The following is a 25,080-nucleotide window of genomic DNA, read 5'->3' on the forward strand; positions in this document are numbered from 1 at the left end:
AGGTAACCAGATAGATAATGTACTTATTAAAAAAAAAAGGGATGACCAACACAAGATGTCAGATGATACAGGGGAGCAAACGCTGATTCAGACCATAATATATATTAGTAACAACAAAATTAAAAATGAAAATAAAGAAGGCAAGCACAACGAAATAAGAAAAAAATCTGGAGTGAGATTGATGAAGAATGCAAAGCTAAAAATATAGAAAAGAAACAAGCATGGGTGACATGGATAAAAATTGAAGAAAATGAAAAATATAATGAACACAACAGAAAAAAAAAACAGGAAGCAGCAAAACAATATAAAGAAAAAATCAGAATGGAATATGAATAATTTTGAAAAAAAAAAGATATTGAGAAGAAAATTGGCACCCATCTTCGACAATGGTATGTGGAGAAGAAGGTTCAAACATCAGTTGAAGGTATCAGAAAGAACCCCCTATAGCAAATTATGCAAAAATACAAAGATTGCGCTGAGCAGGTCAACTTATAAGAATAAATTGATAGTGACAGACAGTAAGGAAAAAACCCTTACTGTATAATATAATATGTATCGAAAAAAATGTATATAATTTTAAGTAATTTAGGTTGTTACAAAAGATATTGTTTCTACATACACAAACAAAACGAAGGTTGATTGACGAAGTTTGTTTGTGTAACCTCGCAGAGACTCACGTATAGCTTACTTTCAAAGTCCGAGTTGGATGAAGAGATAAATAGCCCACAGAGGGATTAAATTGAGCATTATAGTATTGTCATTATTCATAGTAAGATTAAGATCGTTACTATGCTAGTGAGCCGTCCTGCGAGAAGGGTGTTCTGAAGGACTACCCCTCGAAACAACATCTTAGTAACCTTATGTTGACGGATGTTGTAAATCATAAATAAAGTTATAAGTTAGAGTCAGTGTTTCAACTCGACATACCAACCCTGCAACGTGTCATGGCAATCTACCAACTTAACAAGAGGTGAATAAACGAAGTATTGGGAGTGGATAACTGGGAGAAAGCAGCCAAGGAAAGGGATGGTTGGAGGCGAATGCTGGAGGAGACCAGAGCCCGACTTGGATTGTGACTCCATTGAAAAGAGAGAGATAGAGAAAAAAAAAAAAGAAAAAAAGATAGAATATTCTTAGTCTAGATCAGGGGTTCCCAACCTTCTAGCAACTGCGTACCACCTGAAATATTTTGAAAATTTTGGCGTACCACCAAACACCGGGGATGGGAACATGAAGAGGAAGGAAGCCCCTGATCCTATTTTTTTTTAGAAATATCTACTAAATTATTTCTAATTCTAATTCTTTTCGGTGTATGACACAATGTGTATTTCGGCATTCAGGAGCAAAATTATCTTTATTGCCTTGTCAATTTACCTGACATATGAGTTCCTCTGTGGTGTATGATTCAACTGGTTTGCAGAACAAAAACTCTTCTATAACTTCTTTATAAAAATCAAATCGTAAAAATGCAAGTAGCTGTAGTACGTTTATTATATGGGTGCTTTCGTCTACTTACGTTGCAAAATATGTGGATTCTTGAAATTTTAAACAAAGTTGTACTCCAATATTGGAAGACATATCAGCATTTCGCCTTTTCACTGTGTTGTTTAACAATGGTATTTTTTAAATTTTAAAATCAATGGGAAAATCCCAATAGTTGGCTGTATACCATAGTTTAAAAAACTTATACAGAAGTAAAAACTTCAAATTGTATTCTGGTATAAAATAGTTTATTTAAAAACTATCTAAAAGTCATTCAGTGCCTAGAATGAAGTGTTTCCACGTTAGATTAAGGCAAAAAGGTTGAAATTGTGACTGTTAATAAGAAAAATATGTGGAGAATACTTACATTCCGCAAAGTAGTTGTAACTAGCACACCAATGAAGGTGGTAACTTCATAATATATGGCTTACTTTATAAATTTTAATAAAATATTGTGACTACTAGTCGATGTTAAAAGATTAAATTATGTATGTGCCTAAAGAGCAACATGCTTTCTTGCTCGAAAAAACTAGGTACTTGCCATTTCAATTAGCACAGACCAACTGATATAAAAGGAAATGGAATGACAAAGAGTGACAAGACAAGACAAGGTAAAGTCAATTTTTTGTTACGAACTTCAAAAAGTGTAGTTTTAATTTTTGGATTTTAATTAAAATGTAAAGGTTGTTAATAACTGATTGAAAATATAATTAAAACTGTTTTAAAAATATTTTGAGAATCTATTGTAAAGTCTAAATTGGCAACTCTCTAATCCAGAAAAAACTTTATAATTTAAGCCATATATTATGAAGTTACCACCTTCATTGGTGTGCTATACCCTATTCCACGAACATACGCCTGTTTTGGATTACTTCGACAACGAATATTTTACTGTGCAAAATAAGAAGAACGAAAGTAAATTGCAAATTACATTGTTGTTTATTGGAATAATTATTAGCGCCATTTACTTTCGTACTTCTTATATTGCACAGTAAAATATTCGTTGTCGAAGTAATCCAAAACAGGCGTATGTTCGTGGAATGGCCCATAGTGACAACTAATTTGCGGAATGTAGGTATTCTCCACATATTTTTCTTATTAACAGTCACAATTTTAACCTTTTTGCCTTAATCTAACGTGGAAATACTTCATTCTAGGCACTGAAGATGCTCTGATTAGAACGAAAACGTTTTGCAATCCATGTGGATGACTTTTAGATAGTTTTTAAATAAACGATTTTATGACAGAATACAATTTGAAGTTTTTACTTCTGTATAAGTTTTTTAAATTTTCATGACTGCCTTTTCTCCTAACATTTCCATACCATGGTTTGGGCCATTTCTACAGCGGCCGGTAGTAAAAGGGTTTCACCTAGTGTGTGGATTTCCATGCTTTGCAATTCTACATCTAACAAGGTAGGATGCCTTTATTAAATTAGTATCATATTTAGTAGCTAGTCATACATTTATTTTCTTTCTCAAAAAAGAAGATTCTCTTTTAAAACAATTCGATCAGCTTACCAACTAGGTGCCGACAAGACAAGAATTCTTGTCTTGACAACAACTTCTTGTCTTGTCTTGAGAAAAAATCAAGAAATTTAAAAAAATCTTGTCTTGACGTTTTCTTGACATCTTATATCTTGTCTTGGCTCAAGAAATTTCAAGGTCTTGAAATTTCTTGATTACCCGGTCGGGTGATTCGACAGCGACCTTTTTATTGCGTTGCGTGCTAACACGGCCTCCACTGCCACTGGAGGGAGTCCCTGATCTGCATTTGTTTCCTGACGAACCCAAAATTGATGTGTAGTTGCATGCTTACAATAAGCATTTTGTATGTTTCGCACATATTCTAAGCTTCGCTGTCCAGAATTTCATAAAAATGGCTGAGCCAAATCGAAACAGTTTAGACATCGAAAAGGATTTTGATTATTTGGAGGATGAGATTGAAGTAGAAACGGCTATAAATGCACCTTGTAAGAAAAATCAAAAACTCAGTTCAAATGCAACTTAAACTTGCGAGGCCATAAATTGTAAGATGACTATGCTAGAACTACATAGATGTGCCTACAAGATGGCATTTAACTTTCGAGATGCTAACATGGGGCTTAAGTGTAAAAAATGCTTAAAACTATATTTTGTGACGACAACCAAAATCTAAATAATTGGAAAATGTTAGATAAAGAATAGTTCTGATCAGTAAATTTTGTCAGTATCTGAGAAGGTTTAAAACACTTTCTTCAATTCTCGAAGCGGAAAAATATTGCACACTCCCATTGGTGGTAATTGGAGTAAATTTACTTTTGGACAAACTGGAAATATGGGCTCATGAACTTAATAATAAAATTGATAGAGACACTACCGATGAGCAATTAATTTACTGCATTCAAGCTGCGAGAGATAAAATACTGAAACACTATAACAAAACTAATTGGATATACTGTATTGTTGTTATTTTGAATTCTTGCCATAAAGTAGAGGCATTTTCCTCTTCATCTTGGGAAAAGCTTCTATAATCAGAGGCATTACAAAAATTTGAACAAATATTTAAAGCTAACTACTGAATCCAATACCAGAGCCAGTACTTAGTTTGAAAAAAGAATATAACGAATTTGATTTAGATATTACTTACCTATTTAAGAAAACTGATAATGATAACTTACAATCTTGGAAGTATGAAATTGAAAAATCTTTAAATGAGCCTAGTTCAGAAGATTCTGAAAATATACATACTTGATTGGTGGAGAAGACACGAAAATATCTACCCGTCATTATCGAAAATGGCCAAGGATTTTCTCGGAACGCCAGCAACATCTGTACCTGCTAAAAGGCTATTTTCAAGAGAAACTTTAAAAATTACAAAGCAAAGAAATCAGCTAGGCGTTGACTCCATAATAAGTGTTATCTGCCTTAATTCATGGCTTATCAATTCCTATTTAAAAATGGGCTAAAGGGCCTAGCCGGGTAAGATGGTGAAAAGTGCCCCCAGCTCGATTTAAATTCCATATAGGCCAATTTTTAGCACATATAGAGGAACTCATTTTCTGAAGTTTTTAGCCCCCTAGGTGGTCACGTGACCCCCCTAGAGCCTAATTAGGCTTTTTATGTTTTTATTTTTTATCTCAGGCGCATCAAGAGCTAACCAAAAACTTTATTAAAAAAGTTGTAAGTTCCAAAAAGATCTATAAGAAAAAATTTTTTTTAAATTTTTTGGCGGGAAATTCGAATTTTAAGAACAATTTTAAACTTTCAAATGACTCTGAAAAAAAAAACTAAGACACTCGTTTTTACGAAAATTAATTATTTATAATGTGTATTTTTGCACAATCTTTCACCCTGAATTTTTTCAGACTTTTAAAATTGGTGAAACGTACCTTTAAAAATAAAAAAACCGCATTTTTTCAGTTTTTTTTTCGTATTTTGAAACAATTTTATACATATTTTTCAAAAAAGGTAACACTGTCACTAGAATAGGTAAAAAACTGAAAAATAATTGGGGTTTGCTTAATAAAAATTTTTTGTAAAGCCATCCATTTTCAAAATACAGGGCGTTGAAGAAAACAAAATTTAACACATTTTTTACGATTTTGCTGAAACTACTGGCAACATTGTAATACTTAGCGGGATTTAAGAGCTGGTTATTGTGCATATTTTAACATACAATTAATGATTTGATATTCATCATTGGCTCGCATAGGGGTAATGGTCTGAACTTTTTAAAGAATAAGATAGTACGCCACTGACATATTTCAAATTAACAATTGTTTTTTAATTTCTCGTTCAATTTGTGACAAAAAATGTATCTTCTTATTTTTTCATACGACGCGCCATTTTTATTCAAAAAATAAAAGATCTTAACCCTTACAAAGTATTCGAACTTCTAGTAGTTTCTACATCTACATACATAATAAACTCATACATCCATTATCAAAATTAATTCGAATACTTTGGAAGCGTTAAGATATTTTATTTTTTGCAGCAAAACAGCGCGTCGTATGAAAAAATGAGAAGATAGATTTTTTATTGCAAATTGAACGAGGAATTCAAAAATGATTGTTAATTTGAAATATGTCAGTGACGTACTATCTTTTTTTCTTTGAAAAGTTCAGACCATTACCCCTATGCGCGCCAGTGATGAATATTAAATCCTTAGTTGTATTATTACAATTACTATTGCAAGTTTGCAATGTACTATTACAAGTTTTATTACAATATTGCCAGTAGTTTCGGCAAAATCGTAAAAAATATGTAAAATTTTGTTTTCTTCAACGCCCTGTATCTTGAAAATGGATGGCGTTACAAAAAATTTTTATGAAGCAAATCCCAATTATTTTTCAGTTTTTTACCTATTCTAGTGACGGTGTTAAATTTTTTGAAAAATATGTATAAAATTGTATCAAAAAAACGAAAAAAAAAAACCGAAAAAATGCGGTTTTTTATTTTTAAAGGTACGTTTCACCAATTTTAAAAATATGAAAAAATTCAGGGTGAAAGATTGTGCAAAAATACACATTATAATTAATTTTCGTAAAAACGAGTATCTTAGTTTTTTTTTCAGATTTATTTAAAAGTTTAAAATTGTTCTAAAAATTCGAATTTCCCGCCAAAAAAATAAAAAAAAATTTTTTTCATATAGATCTTTTTGAAACTTACAACTTTTATAAATAAAGTTTTTGGCTAGCTCTTAATGCGGCTGAGATAAAAAATAAAAACATAAAAAGCCTAATTAGGCTCTAGGGGGGTCACGTGACCACCTAGGGGGCTAAAAATTTCAGAAAGTGAGTTCCTCTATATGTGCCAAAAAGTGGCCTATATGGAATTTAGATTGGGTTGGGGGCACTTTTCACCATCTTACCCGGCTAGGCCCTTTGTTATTTAAAATAAAATCTAGTTTTTATTATTAGGTAGTCAACATATTTCACGATTTCTTGTTTTCTTGACAAGAAATCTTGGTATTGAATAAAATTTCTTGTCTTGTCTTGAAATCTAAAATTACTTCTTGTCTTGATCTTGTCTTGAAATCAAGAAAAGATCTTGAAATTTTCAAGAAATAGGCGACCCCTATTACCAACCACATCAAAGTGCTTTGTGTGTTGGTGACGTATCAGCATAGAAGGCTTCATGCTTTAGTTCTAAAGCGTTTCGAAAAACAAGCAACGTATTGAGGAATAGGATTGTCACTATTTTCTGTGCCACACTTAACTATAAAACCACACTCTAACTAGCTTTAGTGGTATTTCCAATTGAAGTCCCAGGGTTTACCAAAAACTGCTTCATAGATTATTATGAAAGCACAACAACTGCACTGGCACTTTCGCAGACAGAGGTCCAGCCCAGCTTAATCGCTTGATTCACACACGTGACGCGTACCACCTGAAATCTTCCCCCGTGCCACCAGTGGTACGCGTACCACCGGTTGGGAACCCCTGAGAGTCTAGATGAATACATTTTGAAAGTACTTACCTTAAATATTTTGCTATTCACTTCTCACACATTTAAGAATAATTTATTTATAAGTATTTAGTGGATATAAATATTGAATTTTATAAACAAGTCATTAGCCAAAACTGTTTTCCATTATCCAATAAATCATATATATTGTCTTTACGTTGTTATTATTGGATAATGCTTATTTGGTGTGTTTGTTCTGTGAGCCATATTATAATAATGATTTGCACTGTGTAAAGCAAAAAAAAACAATTTGTAAATCAGTTTTTTTCAGTAACAAAGTAAGCTTTGTAACTCTTGGAAGAGCTTGTAACTAAAATTTTTAATACTTTTCTTATACTACGTGCAAATAATCGATGTTTTTGTAAACAATATTTAAACGATCTGTTTTTAAAAATACAAAAACAATTTTGACACGCAAGAGGGTTATTATTGTTTAAATACATAATTATTTATAATCATTTATTTATATTACATAAAGTTCTTTTAAGAAGTCCTCTTCTGCTTCTTCTTAAGGTGCCGCGCATTTCTGCGTAGGCGTCTACCATACATTGTCTTGTCAGGTGAGATGTCAGATAGTCAGGATTAAATTATTCTACCTTTAGCAGCATTGCGAAGCATTTCATAACTTGCTCTCCATTACGCAGTCATGACATTTTTTACGCCCTAGACTTCTATCTTTCCTTCTAGTACTAGTTGATCAAAAGTTGTTCACTATCCTCATAATATGTGCCCTAAGTATGTAGTGTTCTTACTTTTTACATAATCAAAAACTTCACTATCCTGGAGGCCCGCGATTCTTAATATTTCCTCTTTCATGATGTCTTTCCATAATATTCTAATGCCGGATTTATACTCAGCCTTTGCCACTGCTAATGCCGCTATCGGAAATATTGCCTGAAATATGATATCGACGCGAGTGAAGTGTTCACACCAGTCCTCACCAATGTCGGCAATGTCCTCATGACTAAGACTTACTCGCATTTGCGCTGCTTCTCCTTTGACTCCCGTTCCAAAAACCGAATTTTTGGAGAGCGCCGTGCAATGGCAGTAGCATGAGCAGCGGCAGTGCGAGTGAGATATTTACACATTCACGCTGCCCACTTCCCTGCCCAATTCCCTGTCCAACAGGACTGAGTGTAAACCGGTATAAGCATTCGGTGCAGGCAGTACATTTCAAAAACTTCAAGTTTGTTAATGAATCCAGCCTTTAACGTCCATGCTTCCATTCCGTACTAGAGAACAGAACAAACGTAAAGATAGGGAAAAATAATGTATACAAATCTTAAGATTTGGAGTATATTTATTACAGAACATACATAAAGTGTTAAGTACTAAAAATTTTCATGTATGATTTCATTTTATTTACATTTCATTTTTTAACATTTCATTGTAAAACTGGATGATGACTAATTCGTAGGTAACGATTGTTCCAGCGATCTGAAATTATAATTACAATAATCAGAATAAATAAGGTCTAGAAATATACCAACAGCAATTCAGATAAATTAATTAATTAATTTAGGATTAATAAAGGAGAAGGAACGCGCCAACTATTGGAAACCACAGTTTACATGGAGGGTCTAACAATAACGGAACTCATCTGATGCTTTATGCACAAAGATATAAGAGGGAATATGGAGAAGCCCTGATGGAAATACAGTAAATCAAATCGACCATGTACTGCTCCACTCAAGACATTTCAGCGACGTAAGAGAACTATGTGCAAGACGTGGGGCAAACATATACTCAAATAAAATATGAGCTAGAATCTCCAATGCACAGAAATTTAAAGGAGTTAAAGAGCAAATTTACAACGAAGACGCATTAAAACACTTTACAATAGCAGGAAAAGAAATAGCAAGAAAAGAAAGTCTGTAGGCAGTGTAGTCTGGAACAATCATTGGAGCAGTGTGGAAGCACATTGGACGAGGTAGCAACTGAAGCGATTGGAAGAAAAGACCGTGAAAAAATAAGGTCGGACTGGTATGAAGAGAAATGTGCACAAGCAAATCAATGGAAAATCAAGCATATACAAGGCTCCAAGGACAAAGAAAAAGACAAGTAGAGGAAGAGTATAAGCATCTGAAACCAGACGAAAAACGAATACTGGAAAGAAAGAAGGAGCGCATATAAAACCAACTAAAACAGCTGGAGAAATATGACACACAAATGGAAACGCGAAAATTCTACAAAAAAGTTAATCAGAACAGAAATGAATTCAAACCTAGATTATCAATAGTTAGAAACAGAACAGGAGAGAGTATTGCTGATCAGGATAGTTGGTACTGGAAAGATTGGAGAACGTTTTGAGGAGAGACTAAATAGATAATAAATGAGATGAGGTTGCAAGAAGCAGAAATCCAGTTTGAAGCAATGGAAGACCAAAGAGAGAAAGATAACATCCCAACAAAGAAAGAAGTCGTCAAAGCAATGCAGAAATTGAAATAAAACAAAGCTCCTGGAGCAAATGGCTCCAGTTAGAGAGATTGAATGAGATGGAGCCATCGAAATACATTTAATAGGGCTTTTCATTTACAGTCATTTGTTTCGAGCTTCTGTCATGTGTCACATAATATTAATATATCTACGTCATACGTTATTAATATAACCAATGATACAAACCAAAGACGTATGACGTAGATATATTAATATTATGTGACACATGACAGAAGCTCGAACCAAATGACAATCGATGAAAAGCCTTATAACCAATGACCGGATAGAGTGAGGAGAAGAAACAGGTCCAGAGCCCGATTTAAAGACCAGGAGGAAGACGACATAAGCAGCGCCGCGCCAGCACGTGGTAGTTCCTGTGTGCAAAACATTTAATGGCGCCCAAAATGATCATTTATTTATTGTAACCAAAAAAATAGCTAAAAATTGTTACACATGCAACAGGAAAATAATTAAATAAAAATAAATATTTGACGTAACAGCATAGAAAACTAAAGATATAGATAGCTAAACATTAAATACTTAGCTATGTTATATAAAAAATTAACTTTTCGCGCCTTCAGTTCGAAAAATCTTTTTATAATATGATGCTGTTTATAATATAGGTGCTATTTATAATATTTTATAATATGATGCTAATTTAGATGCTATTAATTAGATGCTATTTACAATATTTTATAATATCATAAGAGCTAATTCGATAAGAGCTGTTGTTAAATTTGGGCAAACTGCAGTAAATTCGTTTAAAAATATTAATTTTAAAATTTTACAAACATCATTATTTATTTTTTTCAACAAAGGCAGAAGCTGTGGAATTTCTTCAAACAAATCGTCTCCCTCTATCTCTATATCTAGATGATCATTGAATTTCATTTTTTTACAAGTTTCTACACAAAAGTTTTAATTGTGAGTTTTCTGTACTGTCGTTCAAATTATATAATTATTTGAAAGAATCAACATGATTTTTCAATATCGAAAATCTTTCATTTACTGAAATTCATGCTTGGTCGAGGACACAATAAAAGAAATGAACTTTGTATGACATTTTAGGATCCAAGATCGGTTCGTCTTTATATTCGTAATCGAACTGTCTGCTCTTATTCCGACGCCGTAACTGTGTGGCTGGTTGAAAACTGGGCACCACATCCAGTTTCTCTGCAGTTTCATTTGCTGTAGTAATAACATTATTAAATTTTCTATCTATCCGAAACTAGAGCAAGAATTGTTTTAAGGGCGTAGGAGCAAAATTACGCTCCAATCTGTTTTAAATGCATTAATTTTTTTCGAATCATGAGAAAACTAAGAAGTATTTTTGAAAAATTTAAACGCATAATGAAAGATTACATTATTACCGAGGGCTGAAAGTTTTATTTGAAAGGACCAAAAACTTTTTCGAATGAGATATTTGAAATTAAAAATCACACTAAATTTTCTCTTTTTTTTTCACCCCTGCAACTTATTAAAATAAACATTATAGAAGTTTTTAGGGACTTTTGGCCCTCGATAATAATGCAATCTTTCATTTTGAGTTTAAATTTTTCAAAAATAGAATAGAATTTAAAACACATTGACGCGAAATTTTGCGCCTAAACCCTTAAATCTTGGAAAGCGTTTAAGGCAGGCTGCATATTCATTGTTTTTGATTATAAACTTTTGCTAACGAAGTTAGTTAGTTGAGATATACAGGGTGGCAAAGTCGGTAAATGGGTAAGAGTTATTTTGATCTGCGTAAAATTGTTGTAACAACTCTAGTGGCGCCCCATAATTGCTGGTGTCCCGCACACATTACACACGTGGGCGGCGCGGCCCTGGACATACGAGTGTTAAGTATATGTACTTACCTGTAAAATAAGTTGTCTTCTAACACTAAAGAAATTTTTGCCGGAAAGAGCTAATTCATACGTTGTAACTGTTTTAATGAATCTCTCGAGCTGAAATGAAGCAAAAAGAACATTACTACAGGGTGTAACAAAAATACAGGTCATAAATTAAACCACATATTATGGGACCAAAAATAGTTCGATTGAACCTAACTCACCTTAGTACAAATATGCACACACAAAAAGTTACAGCCCTTTGAAGTTACAAAATGAAAATCGATTTTTTCTAATATGTCGAAAACTATTAGAGATTTTTTGTTGAAAATGGACATGTGTCATTATTATGGCAAGAACATCTTAAAGAAAAATTATAGTAAAATTTGTGCACCTCATAAAAATTTTATGGGGGTTTTGTTCCCTTAAACCCCCCCAAACTTTTGTGTCCATTTCAAATAAATTATTATTCTGGTGCCATTAGTTAAAATAAATATTTTTAAAACTTTTTTGCCTCTTAGTATTTTTTCGAAAAGTCAGTTTTTATCGAGTTGCGGCTTCTTTTTTAATATGTTTACATAAACATTTTATGAGGGTTTTGTTCCTTTAAACCCCCCAAATGTTTGTATACGTTCCAATTAAACTATTACTGCGGTACCATTAGTTAAACACAGTGTTTTTAAAACTTTCTTGCCTCTTTGTATTTTTTTGATGAAGCATCTTTTATCGAGATGTGGCTTCTTTTTTAATATGGTTCAAAATATACCTAAAAATGTAAATCATAAATAAATTTTCATATTATTACCAAGTCTCCATAATGGTACTTTTCCATATACAAATATGTGGTGGATTTGACAAATATTCAAATATCTCGATAAAAACTGACTTTTGGAAAAAGTACTAAGAGACAAAAAAGTTTTTAAAAACTTGTGTTTAACTAATGGTGCTACAATAATAATTAAATTGAAACGCACACAAAAGTTTGGGGGGGGTTTAAAGAAAACAAGCCCCCATAAAATTTTTATGGGGTGTCCAAATTTTATTATAAACTTTTCTTAAAATAATACTGCCATAACAATACCATATGTCTATTTTTAATAAAAAATCTCTAATAGTTTTCGATATATTGGAAAAAATCGATTTTTATTTTGTAACTTCAAAGGGCTGTAACTTTTTTTCCGTGCACATTGGTACCAAGTTAAGTTAGGTTCAATTGAACTATTTTTGGTCCCAGAACACGCGATTAAATTTATGACCCGTATTTTTGGTACACCCTGTATATTTTGTAGAAAAATAATAAAAAAAAAGAATGTGTTAAGAAGTTATACTTCTTTATAATATAATCTAACTTCATATTATGATTTCAACGAAATCAATATATCTACTTTAAACAGTTTTTTGTATTGTATTTAAATATTAAACTAATTTTAGATAGAACTAAATAAATACCAAAAATAAAAAAAAAAAATAGAATATGACTTTGTCTGGATTTGAACGGTGGACCTCTCGATCCGTGGGCGAATGATCTACCGATGAGCTACCACCGTTGTTTATACAAATGTTCATTTCTCGGACATAATTACAATCACGGTGACAGATAGATTAATTGAAAATAAACATTTTCAATAATACTTATTACGAGGAAGGCAAATCCACAGACACAAAAATTATAATAAATATATTTACTAAAAACACTAATAATATATTCTTTTCACACACACCTTATTTCCGCTACATAACTTAAAATATGTAGCGACTAATACCATACTGTCGGTGTGCGCATGCGCCCAGAAAAATAAAAATTCACCCTCGTCCCTAAAGAAGTATAAATTCAATAATTCAATAACTTTCCAAACCTTACCTCAACATTGTAGGCAGAACTTGAAACAGTTTGAAGAATCTGTGAGGTTTCCTGCCATTCATCATGAATGCCGCTACCAAATATAATAACGCAGGAAATCCTGATAACCATTAGGCAAAAAGAGATATAAAAATACGCCTTCTTAATGGAGTCGTTGAATTTGGTCAAACTCTTAAAAATTTGTTTAAGGACGAAATATAAGTTCACCAAAAAGCTCAAGAGGATTAAAGTGGAGATTCTTTCATTGGTGATTTGACACAAGGCAACGATCCGTAGGTAATTCGTCCTGCAGGTTCTCCAGACCTGTAAGTTGCAGATCTAAAAAAAGGAAAAATAAAAATAAATGATAGTCCACGGTTTTAAAGTGGTATAACACATTTTATGTTATACGAGTCTCTAATAGATTTTTTTCCAAAAATTTTTTTTTCAAAATTTTTTTCCAAACATTTTTTTAAAATTATTTCTGTTAGATTCAATTGGGAGATGTCCCCTGGTGATTTGTTCACCTTCCTGGAAATGACAGGATGGACAATGAGCTATTGACAATTCAAGTCCTGTGGGACTTGACTCGCCCTCCCTAGTCTACAGATACAGAGTATAGTCTAGCTCAGGGGTGGGCAAACTTTTTCTAGTAAGGGCCACAAAATGTTTTTGGTCTATTACCGAGGGCCGCAATATTTTTTACCTCAACATGTTCGACCTTTCACTAATTTTGTTTAATGTTGGGGGGGGGGGGATATGGTTTGAAGTAAACTTTTCTAAATTAATAAACATATTCAGTACAATTCGAAGAATATTAAAAAAAACTTCAAGACAAAATATTGAAAAATAAAGACACCAGACACAGACACCTCAAAAAAATGGATTTTGCAGTAGACATTAAAACTTGTCGTTGGATCATATTAAATAAAAAATTCAAGAATATTTTATTAGCTTATGACTTATGACTTTCTTGAGATAATGCTGTCGACTTTTTTGTTTTAACGATTTTTGAGTTTTCGGTGTACTTAAAAGTCAAAATAACAAAATTTTTTGTAAACAGGGTGAAAATCAACATATTGTTAAACAAAAAAAAAATCTCGACAGCGTTATCTCACGAACTGTCGAAAGAAAATATATGAAAAATTTCAATTGGATCTGTCAAGTAGCTTTCGAGTTAAAATGTCCACCGCCTTTGAAAAAGCAATTTTAAGAAAAACGCGATTAAAGTTTTGACAACTTTTATTTTCAATTCCTTTTATTGTCTGTCAAATCGTAAAGTGATGAATACCGGAATATGTTTTTGAATCGTCATTTAAATAAAAATAGACAAAGTTATAAATTTGAAAAAATCTTAGATTCCCTTCAATGTTTTTGTTTTCTTTGAAAGAATTAAATAATAAAAAAAATATTTATGAAACACATTATCTATTATTTCCAAACTTATTTAAGGTATATTAGTATTTATTAAAAGACGAAAAATGAATCCTAATGGCTGTTATAAAGTTTTAGTTTAGTTTTATGTCCTTGTTCATGATTCTTTCTATTTAGGGTGGAAATCTAGTCAAAGCATCATCAATTCCGGTCCTCAATGGATTGTATTGATAAGTCAAACTATAAATTTAGCTATGTACTTTTGGACATTTGTAAAGATTGGTAAAATGCAAAAATATTGAAAAAATATGCAAATTAATCTATAATACCATTTTCAAATTCCGTCAGCAAGTTACAAAGTTTTTCTTCATAAATTTTAAACTTATTTTCTGGTACATTGTTTTTAATGATTTTAATGAGGGAAATGAACTAATTTTTTCTTTTTTTTATATGAACAATGAATAGTTTGTGTTTCATTTTAAAAGTTTCATTTTGCGTTCAAAACTTGTAAATTTAGCAAATGTGTTGCAGTTTTTCATTTCTATAAATAAAGCAATTTCCTCCCCTAATTCACAGCATTTTTTAAGAACCTTTTCTAAACTCAACTACCGAATATGATTGTAGTATAAGACATCACTATGATCTATTTCTAACTTTTCCAAAAATGCTATGAATGCACGATGATTTATTCCTTTTGAACAAATAAAATTAACAATATTTGTTGTAATTGAAATAACGTTGTCTACTTTCAAAACATTTTTGCACAATACCTGCTGATGGATTATGCAGTGAAAAAATAATAAATAATGTTCTGGAAATTGTTTATGAATGTAATCTTTAAGTTTTCTCAACATTACAATATTAGCTGCTCTTAAATTTAGTGCTCCGTCAGTTGTTGTTACACTTACTAGGTGGTTACGGGTTAATGTAAAATTTTCTAAACAGTTCCTGACTACTTCAAACATATCGTTTCCATTTGTTGAAATTTCATGGATTTCATTGAGGGAGCCGACAAAACTCTGTGTCGGGAACCCAAATAATTGCCCGCGGTATGTTGAAAATTTGCGGAAAAATGACCCGCTGCAAAAGTATTAATTATTAGCTGCATTATCTATATTTAATTATTAATATTAGCAAGAATTCAAAAAAAAAATCCACGGGCCGCAAAAAAATATCTGAAAGTCCGCATGCGGCCCGCGGGCCGCACTTTGCCCACCCCTGGTAGCTAGTAAAATAAGATTACACTACATGTAAATCAAAATGTAAATTCGTACAGGTTGAAACAAATTTTATATCAAAGTTTAGGTGGGTACAAAAGATATTTTCAAGAAAGTATCCAAATCATATAAGGGGATCATTGTTTAAATAATTAAAAAGGGGTCATTTTTGCACAATATTTACTTTTTTAACTGCTGAGGTAATTTACATTTTAATGAAGGTCTTTAGGGTTTTTTTATACAAAGCTGAAGGACAAATATTTTACCTAAGACTTACTAAATTAAATTTGATCTCCAATTTATTTAAATAATTATATCTAAAATTTAAAAATTTGCAAAAAAGTATTTTTTGCGTTTTAAATAAGCAGTATAAGTTACTTTATTTAATAGAAGAAGTTGCGCTATATTACCAGTAATAAGCAAAAAAAAATTGGTTAAAAAATATTTAATAATTTATGAGATATTTCATTTGTTTATCAAATGTTACTATATTTTCAATTGCAAAAACGCGGTTGTTACCAAAAGAATATAAAACTGTGTAAAACCTCGTTACTCTTATTTTTATGTACATTTTCGATAAATGTATTGATAAATTCAAATTTCAATGTAACTCCCCTCTAAAATGACATTTGAAAATTGTTCTAATTTGTTTATAATTTGGTTTTTTTAATAACGTCACGGGAATTAAACATTTTGAAATGCTGTTCCGATAATCCGGCTCCTGGGAATTATTCACTAATTAACAAATTTTTTTTGTCGTTTTTTTTCTTCTTTTTTTTTCTTATAGTAAAAGATATAGTTTTGCTTATAGAGGAGGTTTCATTAAAAATGTGCAATCTCTGAGTTGTCGATTCTAGACCTCAAAATATTAAGATTTAACCAAAATCACTTGAATAAAATATGGCTCCTTATTGAGTTACAGGGTGTTTTATTTAAAATTTAAAAATGATTTTTGCTCAGTATTTTAAAACTATTCGACATATCCATTTCATACTTGGTAGAAAGTGTAGGTACTATACACCCTATGAAATTTTGTTAAATACAGGTTTCCGGCTATTACCAGAGGCGTACGACAGGCGGACAGGGGAATGCAAATGGTTGACCCTTCCCAAATTCTACGTCACTGGCGGAATTGCCATTTTAGCGCAATTTTTAGATTCTCCCATACTCTCAATGTAAATAACTTACTTTTCACTCGTAACAATAAAGTCATTAGTTTTCGAGATATTTGAAGTTAAACATGTGACGGCACAGTTATTTTATTTTGATTAAGGTTTTGTGCCGCTTAATTTTTAATTTGAAATATCTCGAAAGATAATGATTTTATCGTTAAGACTAAAGAGTATATTATTCATTTTTAACAATAAAATCATTAGTTTTTGAGATATTTGAAACTAAAAATTAAGCGGTACAATATACATTATTACAATATACAATATACAAATAATGTATTAATCAAAATGACTAAATAACTGTGCCCTTACATGTTTAACTTCAAATATCTCGAAAACTAATGACTTTATCGTTACGAGTAAAGAGGATCTTATTTACATAGACAGTATTGCAGAATTTAAAAATTGTGCTAAAATGGCAATTTCACCAGTGACGTAGAATTTGGGAAGGGTCAAACATTTGCTTTCTCCTCTCCGCCTGTCGTACGCCTCTGGTAATAGCCGGAAACCTATATTTAACATAATTTCATAGGGTGTATAGTACCTACACTTTCTAAGTATGAAAAAGATATGTCGAACAGTTTTAAAATACTGAGCAAAAATAATTTTTAAATTTTTAAATAAAACACCCTGTAACTCAATAAGGAGCCATATTTTATTAAGGTGATTTTGGTTAAATCTTAATATTTTAAGGTCTAGAATCGGCAACTCAGAGATTGGACATTCTTAATGAAACCCTCTCTATAAGCAAAACTATATCTTTTACTATAAGGAAAAAAAATAAGAAGAAAAAACGACAAAAAAATTTGTTAATTAGTGAAAAATTCCCAGGAACCCGATTATCGGAACAGAATTTCAAAATGTTTAATCCCCGCGACGTTATTAAAAAAACAAATTATAAACAAATTAGAACAATTTTCAAATGTCATTTTAGAGGGGAGTTAAATTGAAGTTTAAACTTATCAATACATTTATCGAAATTATGCATAAAAATAAAAGTAATGAGATTTTAAGCAGGTTTATATTCTTTTGGTAACAACCGCGTTTTTGCAATTGAAAATATAGTAACAATTGATAAACAAATTAAATATCTCATAAATTATTAAATATTTTTTAACCAATTTTTTTTTGCTTACTACTGGTAACATATCGCAACTTATCCTATTAAATAAAATATTTTTATAGTGCTTATTTAAAACGCAAAAAAATATTTTTTGCAAATTTGATTTTTAAATTTTATACATAATTATTTAAATAAATAGAGGGTCAAATTTAATTTATTAAGTCTTAGGTGAAAGATTTGTCCTTCAGCTTTGTAGAAAAAACCCTAAAGACCTTCATTAAAATGTAAATTACCTCAGCAATTAAAAAAGTAAATATTGTGCAAAAATGACACCTTTTTAATTATTTAAACAATGATCCCCTCATATGATTTGGATGCTTTTTTGAAAATATCTTTTGTATTCACCTAAACTTTAATATAAAATTTATTCCAACCTGTACGGAATTACATTTTGATTCTTTTTTTATTTTATTAGGCTAGTAGATTCAATTTGCCCTTTATAAAAATTCACTTTAGCAATTAAAACAAAAAAATGAAGGCAGTTTATGCTTCATTTCAGTTCAGGAATGATCAATCGTCCCCTTACGCCCGTTTCACCCTCTCCAGGGATCTTTAGAGGGGCTATATGATCTGCTCTAGATGAGCAGATCAAATAAACAAGGACATTGAACCCCATAAGTATGTCAGAGTGGGAAGAATATCACAAATCCCTATTGACGGAAGCACAGAGACTTCAGAACAGATCCAATAGACGAAGACAAAGTATAGCCAGTTAGGTTGTATAAATAATACTAATTATTGTTGAATTTACCTCCGTTTTACTATATATCCTTATTCTTTGATTTAGCTGCTGCAGTCTAAATTTTAATGCTTCTCCTATCAACATTATAAAAACATCAATATAATTCCATAAAAAAGTGGTCTGGACATTAATGAACTAAAACAGATAAAAAAATTTGATATAAGAAACTTAATAAGTTTCTAAGATTATTTCACTCATAGGAGATTCTGACCAATAGAAAGCTACAGAAACAAAAGTTAAAGTGATAATTTTTGATAATATCCCGTCGTAAAGTACATTACGTCAGATACCCTTCGTTGCTACGAAAAAAATACATTCAGTGACATTAATGATAATTAATGTTTTAAAAGTTATAAAAGTGATGACTTTCAACCGTCAAATATTTATAACAACTGTGTGTATAATTGTACTAATTTGTACTTACATATGTAAATAAATTACAATAAAATTTTGGTTATAAACAGTTTTATTCATGAAATAATCACAGCAAATTGCACTCGATCTCTAAAATTATTATCGAATTGTTGTCCTCGTGACACTTTGACATAATTTCACTCCCCTTCGGGTCGTGACATTAAAACTGTCAAAGTGTCACTCGGGAAAAATTCGATAATTTCAGAGCTCTTGTGCAATTACTACTGATAATTTCTTGAAATTCAGCTTAAAAGTTCTGTTCCACATTTAAAATATTATTTTTATATTGTTAATATAATATTAAGAAAAATGATTATTAATTATCTCACCTCCAGTAAGCAGCCTAACCAAAAATTATACTTAACAAGAGAAAAAGCTGCACTATAGCTTGATTGGAAATAATATCTGATTCCTTCTGAGATTGAGGCACTTGCTGCAAACGAGGATTTTAAAACGGCAGCTGTCACCAAATAATGTTCCACTAAAAATGGTCAAACAAATTAAAAATTAAAAACACTGAGCAGTTTGTCTTGTTCTTATCGACCACGGAGGAAATCACGATTTCCTCCCCAAAAATGATAATATTTTTTTCCCTAAAATATGACACTGAGGAGGAAAAAACTGGAAGTAGGATTAAATGGTGGTCAGTTTGATAGTTCAGAAAAATAAGGAAAAAAATATCCTCTTGGTGACACAACCCCCTCCAGGCCGAAACTAAATTTTTTGAGTAGTATGGACATCGATAATAATAACCTATATGTTTCCTGCAGCCGATTTTGATGATATACATAGTTATAAACAAATGAAGATCAAAAAACGGTAAAGTTTCGCTTTTTTCGTCTATACGCTCTGAGCTTCGCTGGTGTCGCTCCTGGCGGATTACTAATTCAACTTTCACCGGTAATTTTTAAATTTATTATTTAATTGTTATCGCTTAATATTTACAACGCTAAAAAGTAATTAAATTGTAACAGCTTTTTTTAGATTTTGCTAATCATTTTGACGTTCTATTGATGAAATATTAATTTGTTACTTCGGATACTTTCACAATTATCGTGTAGATGGCGCTAAGATTAATTTATAATTACATATTACGGAACATTAAAAAACGTAAATTCAGTATTTAAAACGTAAGTATATTTAAGGTAAAAATATATACCACAGCTTTGACCAACTAATATTTTTTATAATTAATGTTTTTAATTTTAATTTTAAATTAATCACTTTGACATTTGTCAAATTTCCGGTAAACGTTTACAGACCTGCCACTACTGGCGCTCGCGAATTTATAAATATCCCCTCTACGTACGAGCTCTCAGCGTATAACCAAAAAGTTAAGTATTTTAAACAAATTTGAGAGTGAGAAACTCATAAATCGTATAAAAAACTTTAATATGGCGTTCACTGAATATGTCTATCCTTATTGGTTGCTTAGAAAATTGCAAAATAAATAATAAATTTTGAGGATTTATAAATATTCATAACTTATGTAAAAATTTACTTAGAACGTTCTTATTACACGGAATACTGAGACTTCTGGTGCTTACATGATACCCTAAATTCCAAAGCAATTGGTCAAATAGTTTAAAAGGTATTTAATTTGTTTATCCCAAATTAATTTTTTTTGCAACGCTATAACTCAGAAAATGATGAAGTTACACTAATACTTTGGATAGTTTATGAAAGAAGAAGATTTATACTATTAATTTAATTAAAAAAGATGACAAAAAGTAATTCTAAATAGTGCAAAATTATTTTGAAAAACAAGTGAATTATAAAAAGGGGGGGGGGGGCTAACTTCGTCCCTAATTATCCTAGGACAATTGTTTTTCTTTCTAAATGTGTATAAAAATTCAGTATTTCCAAATATGAAAAAATAATTTTTCTACGGGTAACGGTTAAAAAGTTATTCTAATTGTTTATAGGTAAGCAAAAAATCGACGTGTTTTTGCAAAATAATTTTACACTGTTTAAAATTACTTTTTGTCATTTTTCTTTAATTAAGTCAATAGTATAAAATTTATACTACAGATTTAAGAACATTTAATGTTCTTCTTCCATAAACTGTCAGAAGTCTTACTGTAACCTCATATTTTTCTGACTTATAGTGTTGCAAAAAAATATGAATTTGGGATAAACAAATTAAATAACTTTTAAACTATTTGACCAATTGTTTTGAAATTTAGAATATAATTTAAGCACCAGAAGTCTCAGCAATTCGTGTAATAAGAAGGTTCTAAGTTAATTTTTACATTAGTTATGAATAATTATAAAAACTCAAAATTTATGATTTATTTTGCAATTTTCTAAGCAACCAATAAGAATAGACATATTCAGCGAACGCTATATTTAAATTTTTTAGACGATGTATGAGTTTCTTACTCTCAAATTTGTTTAAAATTCTTAACTTTTTGGTTATAGACGAAAAAAGCGAAAATTTACCGTTTTTTGATCTTCATTTGTTTATAACTATGTATATCATCAAAATCGGCTGCAGGAAACATAAAGGTTATTAATATAGATGTCCATACTACTCAAAAAATTTGGTTTCGGCCTGGAAAGGGGTGTGTCACGAGAAAAATCTTATTTCTCTGGACTATGAATTCAGAAACGGACTGGAAACCAGAGAGACTTTATTTGTTTTTAATGTGCAGTTTCAAGACATTTCTTGTACCAATTCCTTTGTCTTTCCAATGTAGTAGATATTTTTTTCTTATTATTTTTCAATGAGGTGAAAAGCTTCCTATCTTTGGTATTTTTTCGTGAAACTTATCCCTGTACCAATAATGTCTTTCTTCTATTCTTTTGCCTTTACTTTCTACCCAATTTACTCCTATTTACTTTAGATTCTTCCTCTTTTTCATCTGTTTCATATTAAAAATACCCTAAACATTACGCACCAAATCACAAATGTTTTATATTACCTGTGGCTAGAATCAACACTGCAATCGCAATGCTGTTTAATTTTTGTTTCAAACTTCCAGGGGCTTCCATATTTGACAATCTAGTTTCCACTTTGTTCCATTCTTTGACATAGTCTGGCCACTCAAAGGTTAATTTAAAAAATAGTAGTGCCTGAATTGTAGCGTTGATGAAAAATATAACGCCCTCTAAAAAGCAAATAATTTAAATGTATAATATACATTTATAATATACATATAATATACATATTATGTATGTAAATGTATCGTATCGTATAAGCCAATATTCCGTTTACCAAAACCTAGTCGACAAAGGTTAGTCACGTCATATTTAAATTTGTAGATTTAGCCATAAGGCTCACACTCCCTCTAAGGGGAAAATTGACTCATCCCAGATACCTACGGTATCAAAAGGAGAGCTCTGGTGGTACTCTTTCCGTGTTATCGAGCACTAGGTGACTTGGTATGCAGGTGTATCTCCCAAAAATTCTCGTACACATCTGGCCGTTGCGAGTAGTACAGCTTTCTGCATGGTCTTGTAAATATGTTCATTTAGACCCAGCCTTTTTATTCTTTCGAGGAGGTTCTTCGGAATGACTCCAGTAGTAGACATAATAATAGGTATCGTCTGGGTACTTTGCATTCTTCATTGTCTTCGTATTTGAATTTCCAGATCTCTGTACTTGGCGATCTTTTCAGTAAATTTACTACGTAGATTATTGTTGTTAGGTATCGCCACATCAATTAGTGTTGTTTGTCTGGTTAATTTATTAACTAATACGAGATCTGGTCTATTATGTGCCACTGTTTGGTCTGTGAGCACAGTGCGGTCCCAGTATAGCTTGTAGTTGCCATCCTCCCGGGGACGTATTGATAATATGGGAGATGGTCCGTTTGGAGAAGTCCCAGCTTGATAGCTATCTCCTGATGAAGGATTTTTCCCACTGCGTCATGCCGTTCCTTGTATTCAGTTGCAGCAAATGCCTGGCAGCCCCCTGTAATATGTTGGATGGTTTCTTGGGCTTGACATCCATATCGGCATCTGCCGTTTTGAACACGAGGGTCTTTGACGATATATTTCAGATAATTTCTGGTTGGTATAACCTGATCCTGAATGGCCAGTAATGAACCCTCCGTTTCAGGGAACATCTTTCCTGATGTCAACCAATAGTTCGATGCTGTATTGTCGATATAGTCTTGGTTAACCTTATTGGGATGTCGCCCATGCAGAGGTTTACTCATTCAGGTGCGCATTTTTTCGTCTTAAGTGAGGTGGTTTATGCGCATTTCTGGTTCGCTCATTTTGATCGGTGTTGTGTCATCTACTGCGCAGATAGTGCGATGTAGAGTAGATGTCTCAGCTTGCATCTGAAAATAAGTTCTTAAATTAGCAATTTGTTTATCTAATTGCTCACCTGTATCCATAAGTCCTCTTCCTCCTAGATTCTTCCTTCTAGTAATGTCGTTTTTTCTACTGCACTTTTAGGATGGTGTTTTTGTACCTTCGTGAGGTGTGTTCTTACTTTTCGCTGAAGATTCTCTATGTCCGTTTTTGTTCACTTAAAAATGCCAAACGAATGGCTCAGCGCGGAACATGTGTAGGTGTTTAGTGCCTTAAACAAATTTCTACTGTTAAGGTGTGAACGAAGCAGCTACTTTACCCTTCGTATAAACTCAGTAGTTATATCAATTTTCAGTAATTTGCTTATGGTCAATTGTCCGCGCTTGCTTTACTCCAAGATATTTATACATATCGTTTTCACCCATGGCCTCGATATTCTGGCCATTTTGCATATCGAATCCACCGGGCTGTACCTTTCCCCTGACTATATTCAAAACACGGCACTTGTCTAGTCCGAAGTGCATACTAATGTCATTTGAAAAGGATTCTACAGTTCTTAGCATCTCATCTAGTTGGTTTCGAGTGGAAGCCAGAAATTTGTAGATATTAATGACTTATTATTAAATGTGTGTATGCTATTCTCTGTGTTATGTTACTTGTTTTAAATACTTACCTAAGCTCAACAGATCATGGTGTTCAGGGACGTTTTTGTAGGTGGTAATAATCGTGATGAAAAAAATACCGATTAACATTAAAATCGAATACACCATTCTCCAGTAGCACCATTTAATTTTAAGGGATTCATAAGTGGCTCCCCCTACGTAGAGTGGAAACAAACCAAACACTTGTCCTATCTGGAGCGGAAGTTTCATTGCAGAGTGAAGAGTGTTATTTTCTATTTTTGAGTGAAGTAGAAGATTGTCTGCTTGTGGTTTGGATGTGGCATATAAATACATTTTCTAAAAAATTAGTATGTTATGAATATTATTTTATTGTGATAATAGGCTATTGATTATATTCAAAATAAGATAGCTAAAAGGAACTACAACGTTAACGGGGTATTATTATTTGATTTGGTCAATGGACATCTACATATGAAAAAACCGCGGAGTGCTACCATTTAAAGGGGAGCATTTTTGAGAAATGAGTGAATTAGTCCCTGGGCACAGGTTATATTAGGGTAAGTTCTATGCAGTTTTGGTACAAATACGTCTACATAAAAATTGTTCCTGGTTAAATTTCCTATCTAAATATAGCTTTTTAAAGTCAAAGATACTTTTTTTTACAAAAATATATTCAAAATAAAAAGCACAAAGAAACCCAAAAGAAAGAAATTTTGTTTTTTGTCCCATGACTTTTGTCCACGGGGATATAGGTATAGATATTGCTTCACAGAAAAGAAACTTACATATTTTCTCTTTAAAATGATGTTTGGTAGAGGTCATTAGGATTTACAGTTTTCGAAATATGATTTTTCAAAGTTTGCCACTCACAGCAATTTTGGGCAATTTTCCTTGTTATTTCGCAAATATCGTTCTGTAACTTTTTTCTACGTAACTTTTGCGTATATGCAATGGTACACGTAATAGGAATAGAAATCAATTACCTTTAAAATGGTCTACTGTATAACGTTGTACGACTTTTTTTTAAAGAGATTATGGTTTTTCAAGGTTTTATACTTTTAAAGATTTTTTTTATAATATAATATAAAAATAAAATAAAATTATTATACATATAA

General features: G+C 31.7%; 1 protein-coding gene across 1 annotated transcript in view; it reads right to left on the reverse strand.

Annotated features, from left to right (window-relative positions):
• Window positions 1–8,211: 8,211 nt before the first annotated feature.
• Window positions 8,212–25,080, reverse strand: part of LOC114334814 (gustatory receptor 5a for trehalose-like) — a 28,421-nt gene continuing 11,552 nt past the window's right edge. The window contains exons 2-8 of the mRNA XM_050662396.1: window positions 24,016–24,301; window positions 22,004–22,189; window positions 19,409–19,560; window positions 18,675–18,800; window positions 13,059–13,376; window positions 11,225–11,314; window positions 8,212–8,366 (exon numbers count right to left, since the gene is read on the reverse strand). Of these exons, the coding sequence (XP_050518353.1) occupies window positions 8,292–8,366; window positions 11,225–11,314; window positions 13,059–13,376; window positions 18,675–18,800; window positions 19,409–19,560; window positions 22,004–22,189; window positions 24,016–24,298 (1,230 nt within the window). The 5' untranslated portion in view covers window positions 24,299–24,301 and the 3' untranslated portion in view covers window positions 8,212–8,291. The remainder of the gene's footprint in view (window positions 8,367–11,224; window positions 11,315–13,058; window positions 13,377–18,674; window positions 18,801–19,408; window positions 19,561–22,003; window positions 22,190–24,015; window positions 24,302–25,080) is intronic.

This window comes from Diabrotica virgifera, chromosome 9 (assembly GCF_917563875.1).
Source record: "Diabrotica virgifera virgifera chromosome 9, PGI_DIABVI_V3a".
In the NCBI taxonomy this organism is placed as follows: Eukaryota; Metazoa; Arthropoda; class Insecta; order Coleoptera; family Chrysomelidae; genus Diabrotica; species Diabrotica virgifera.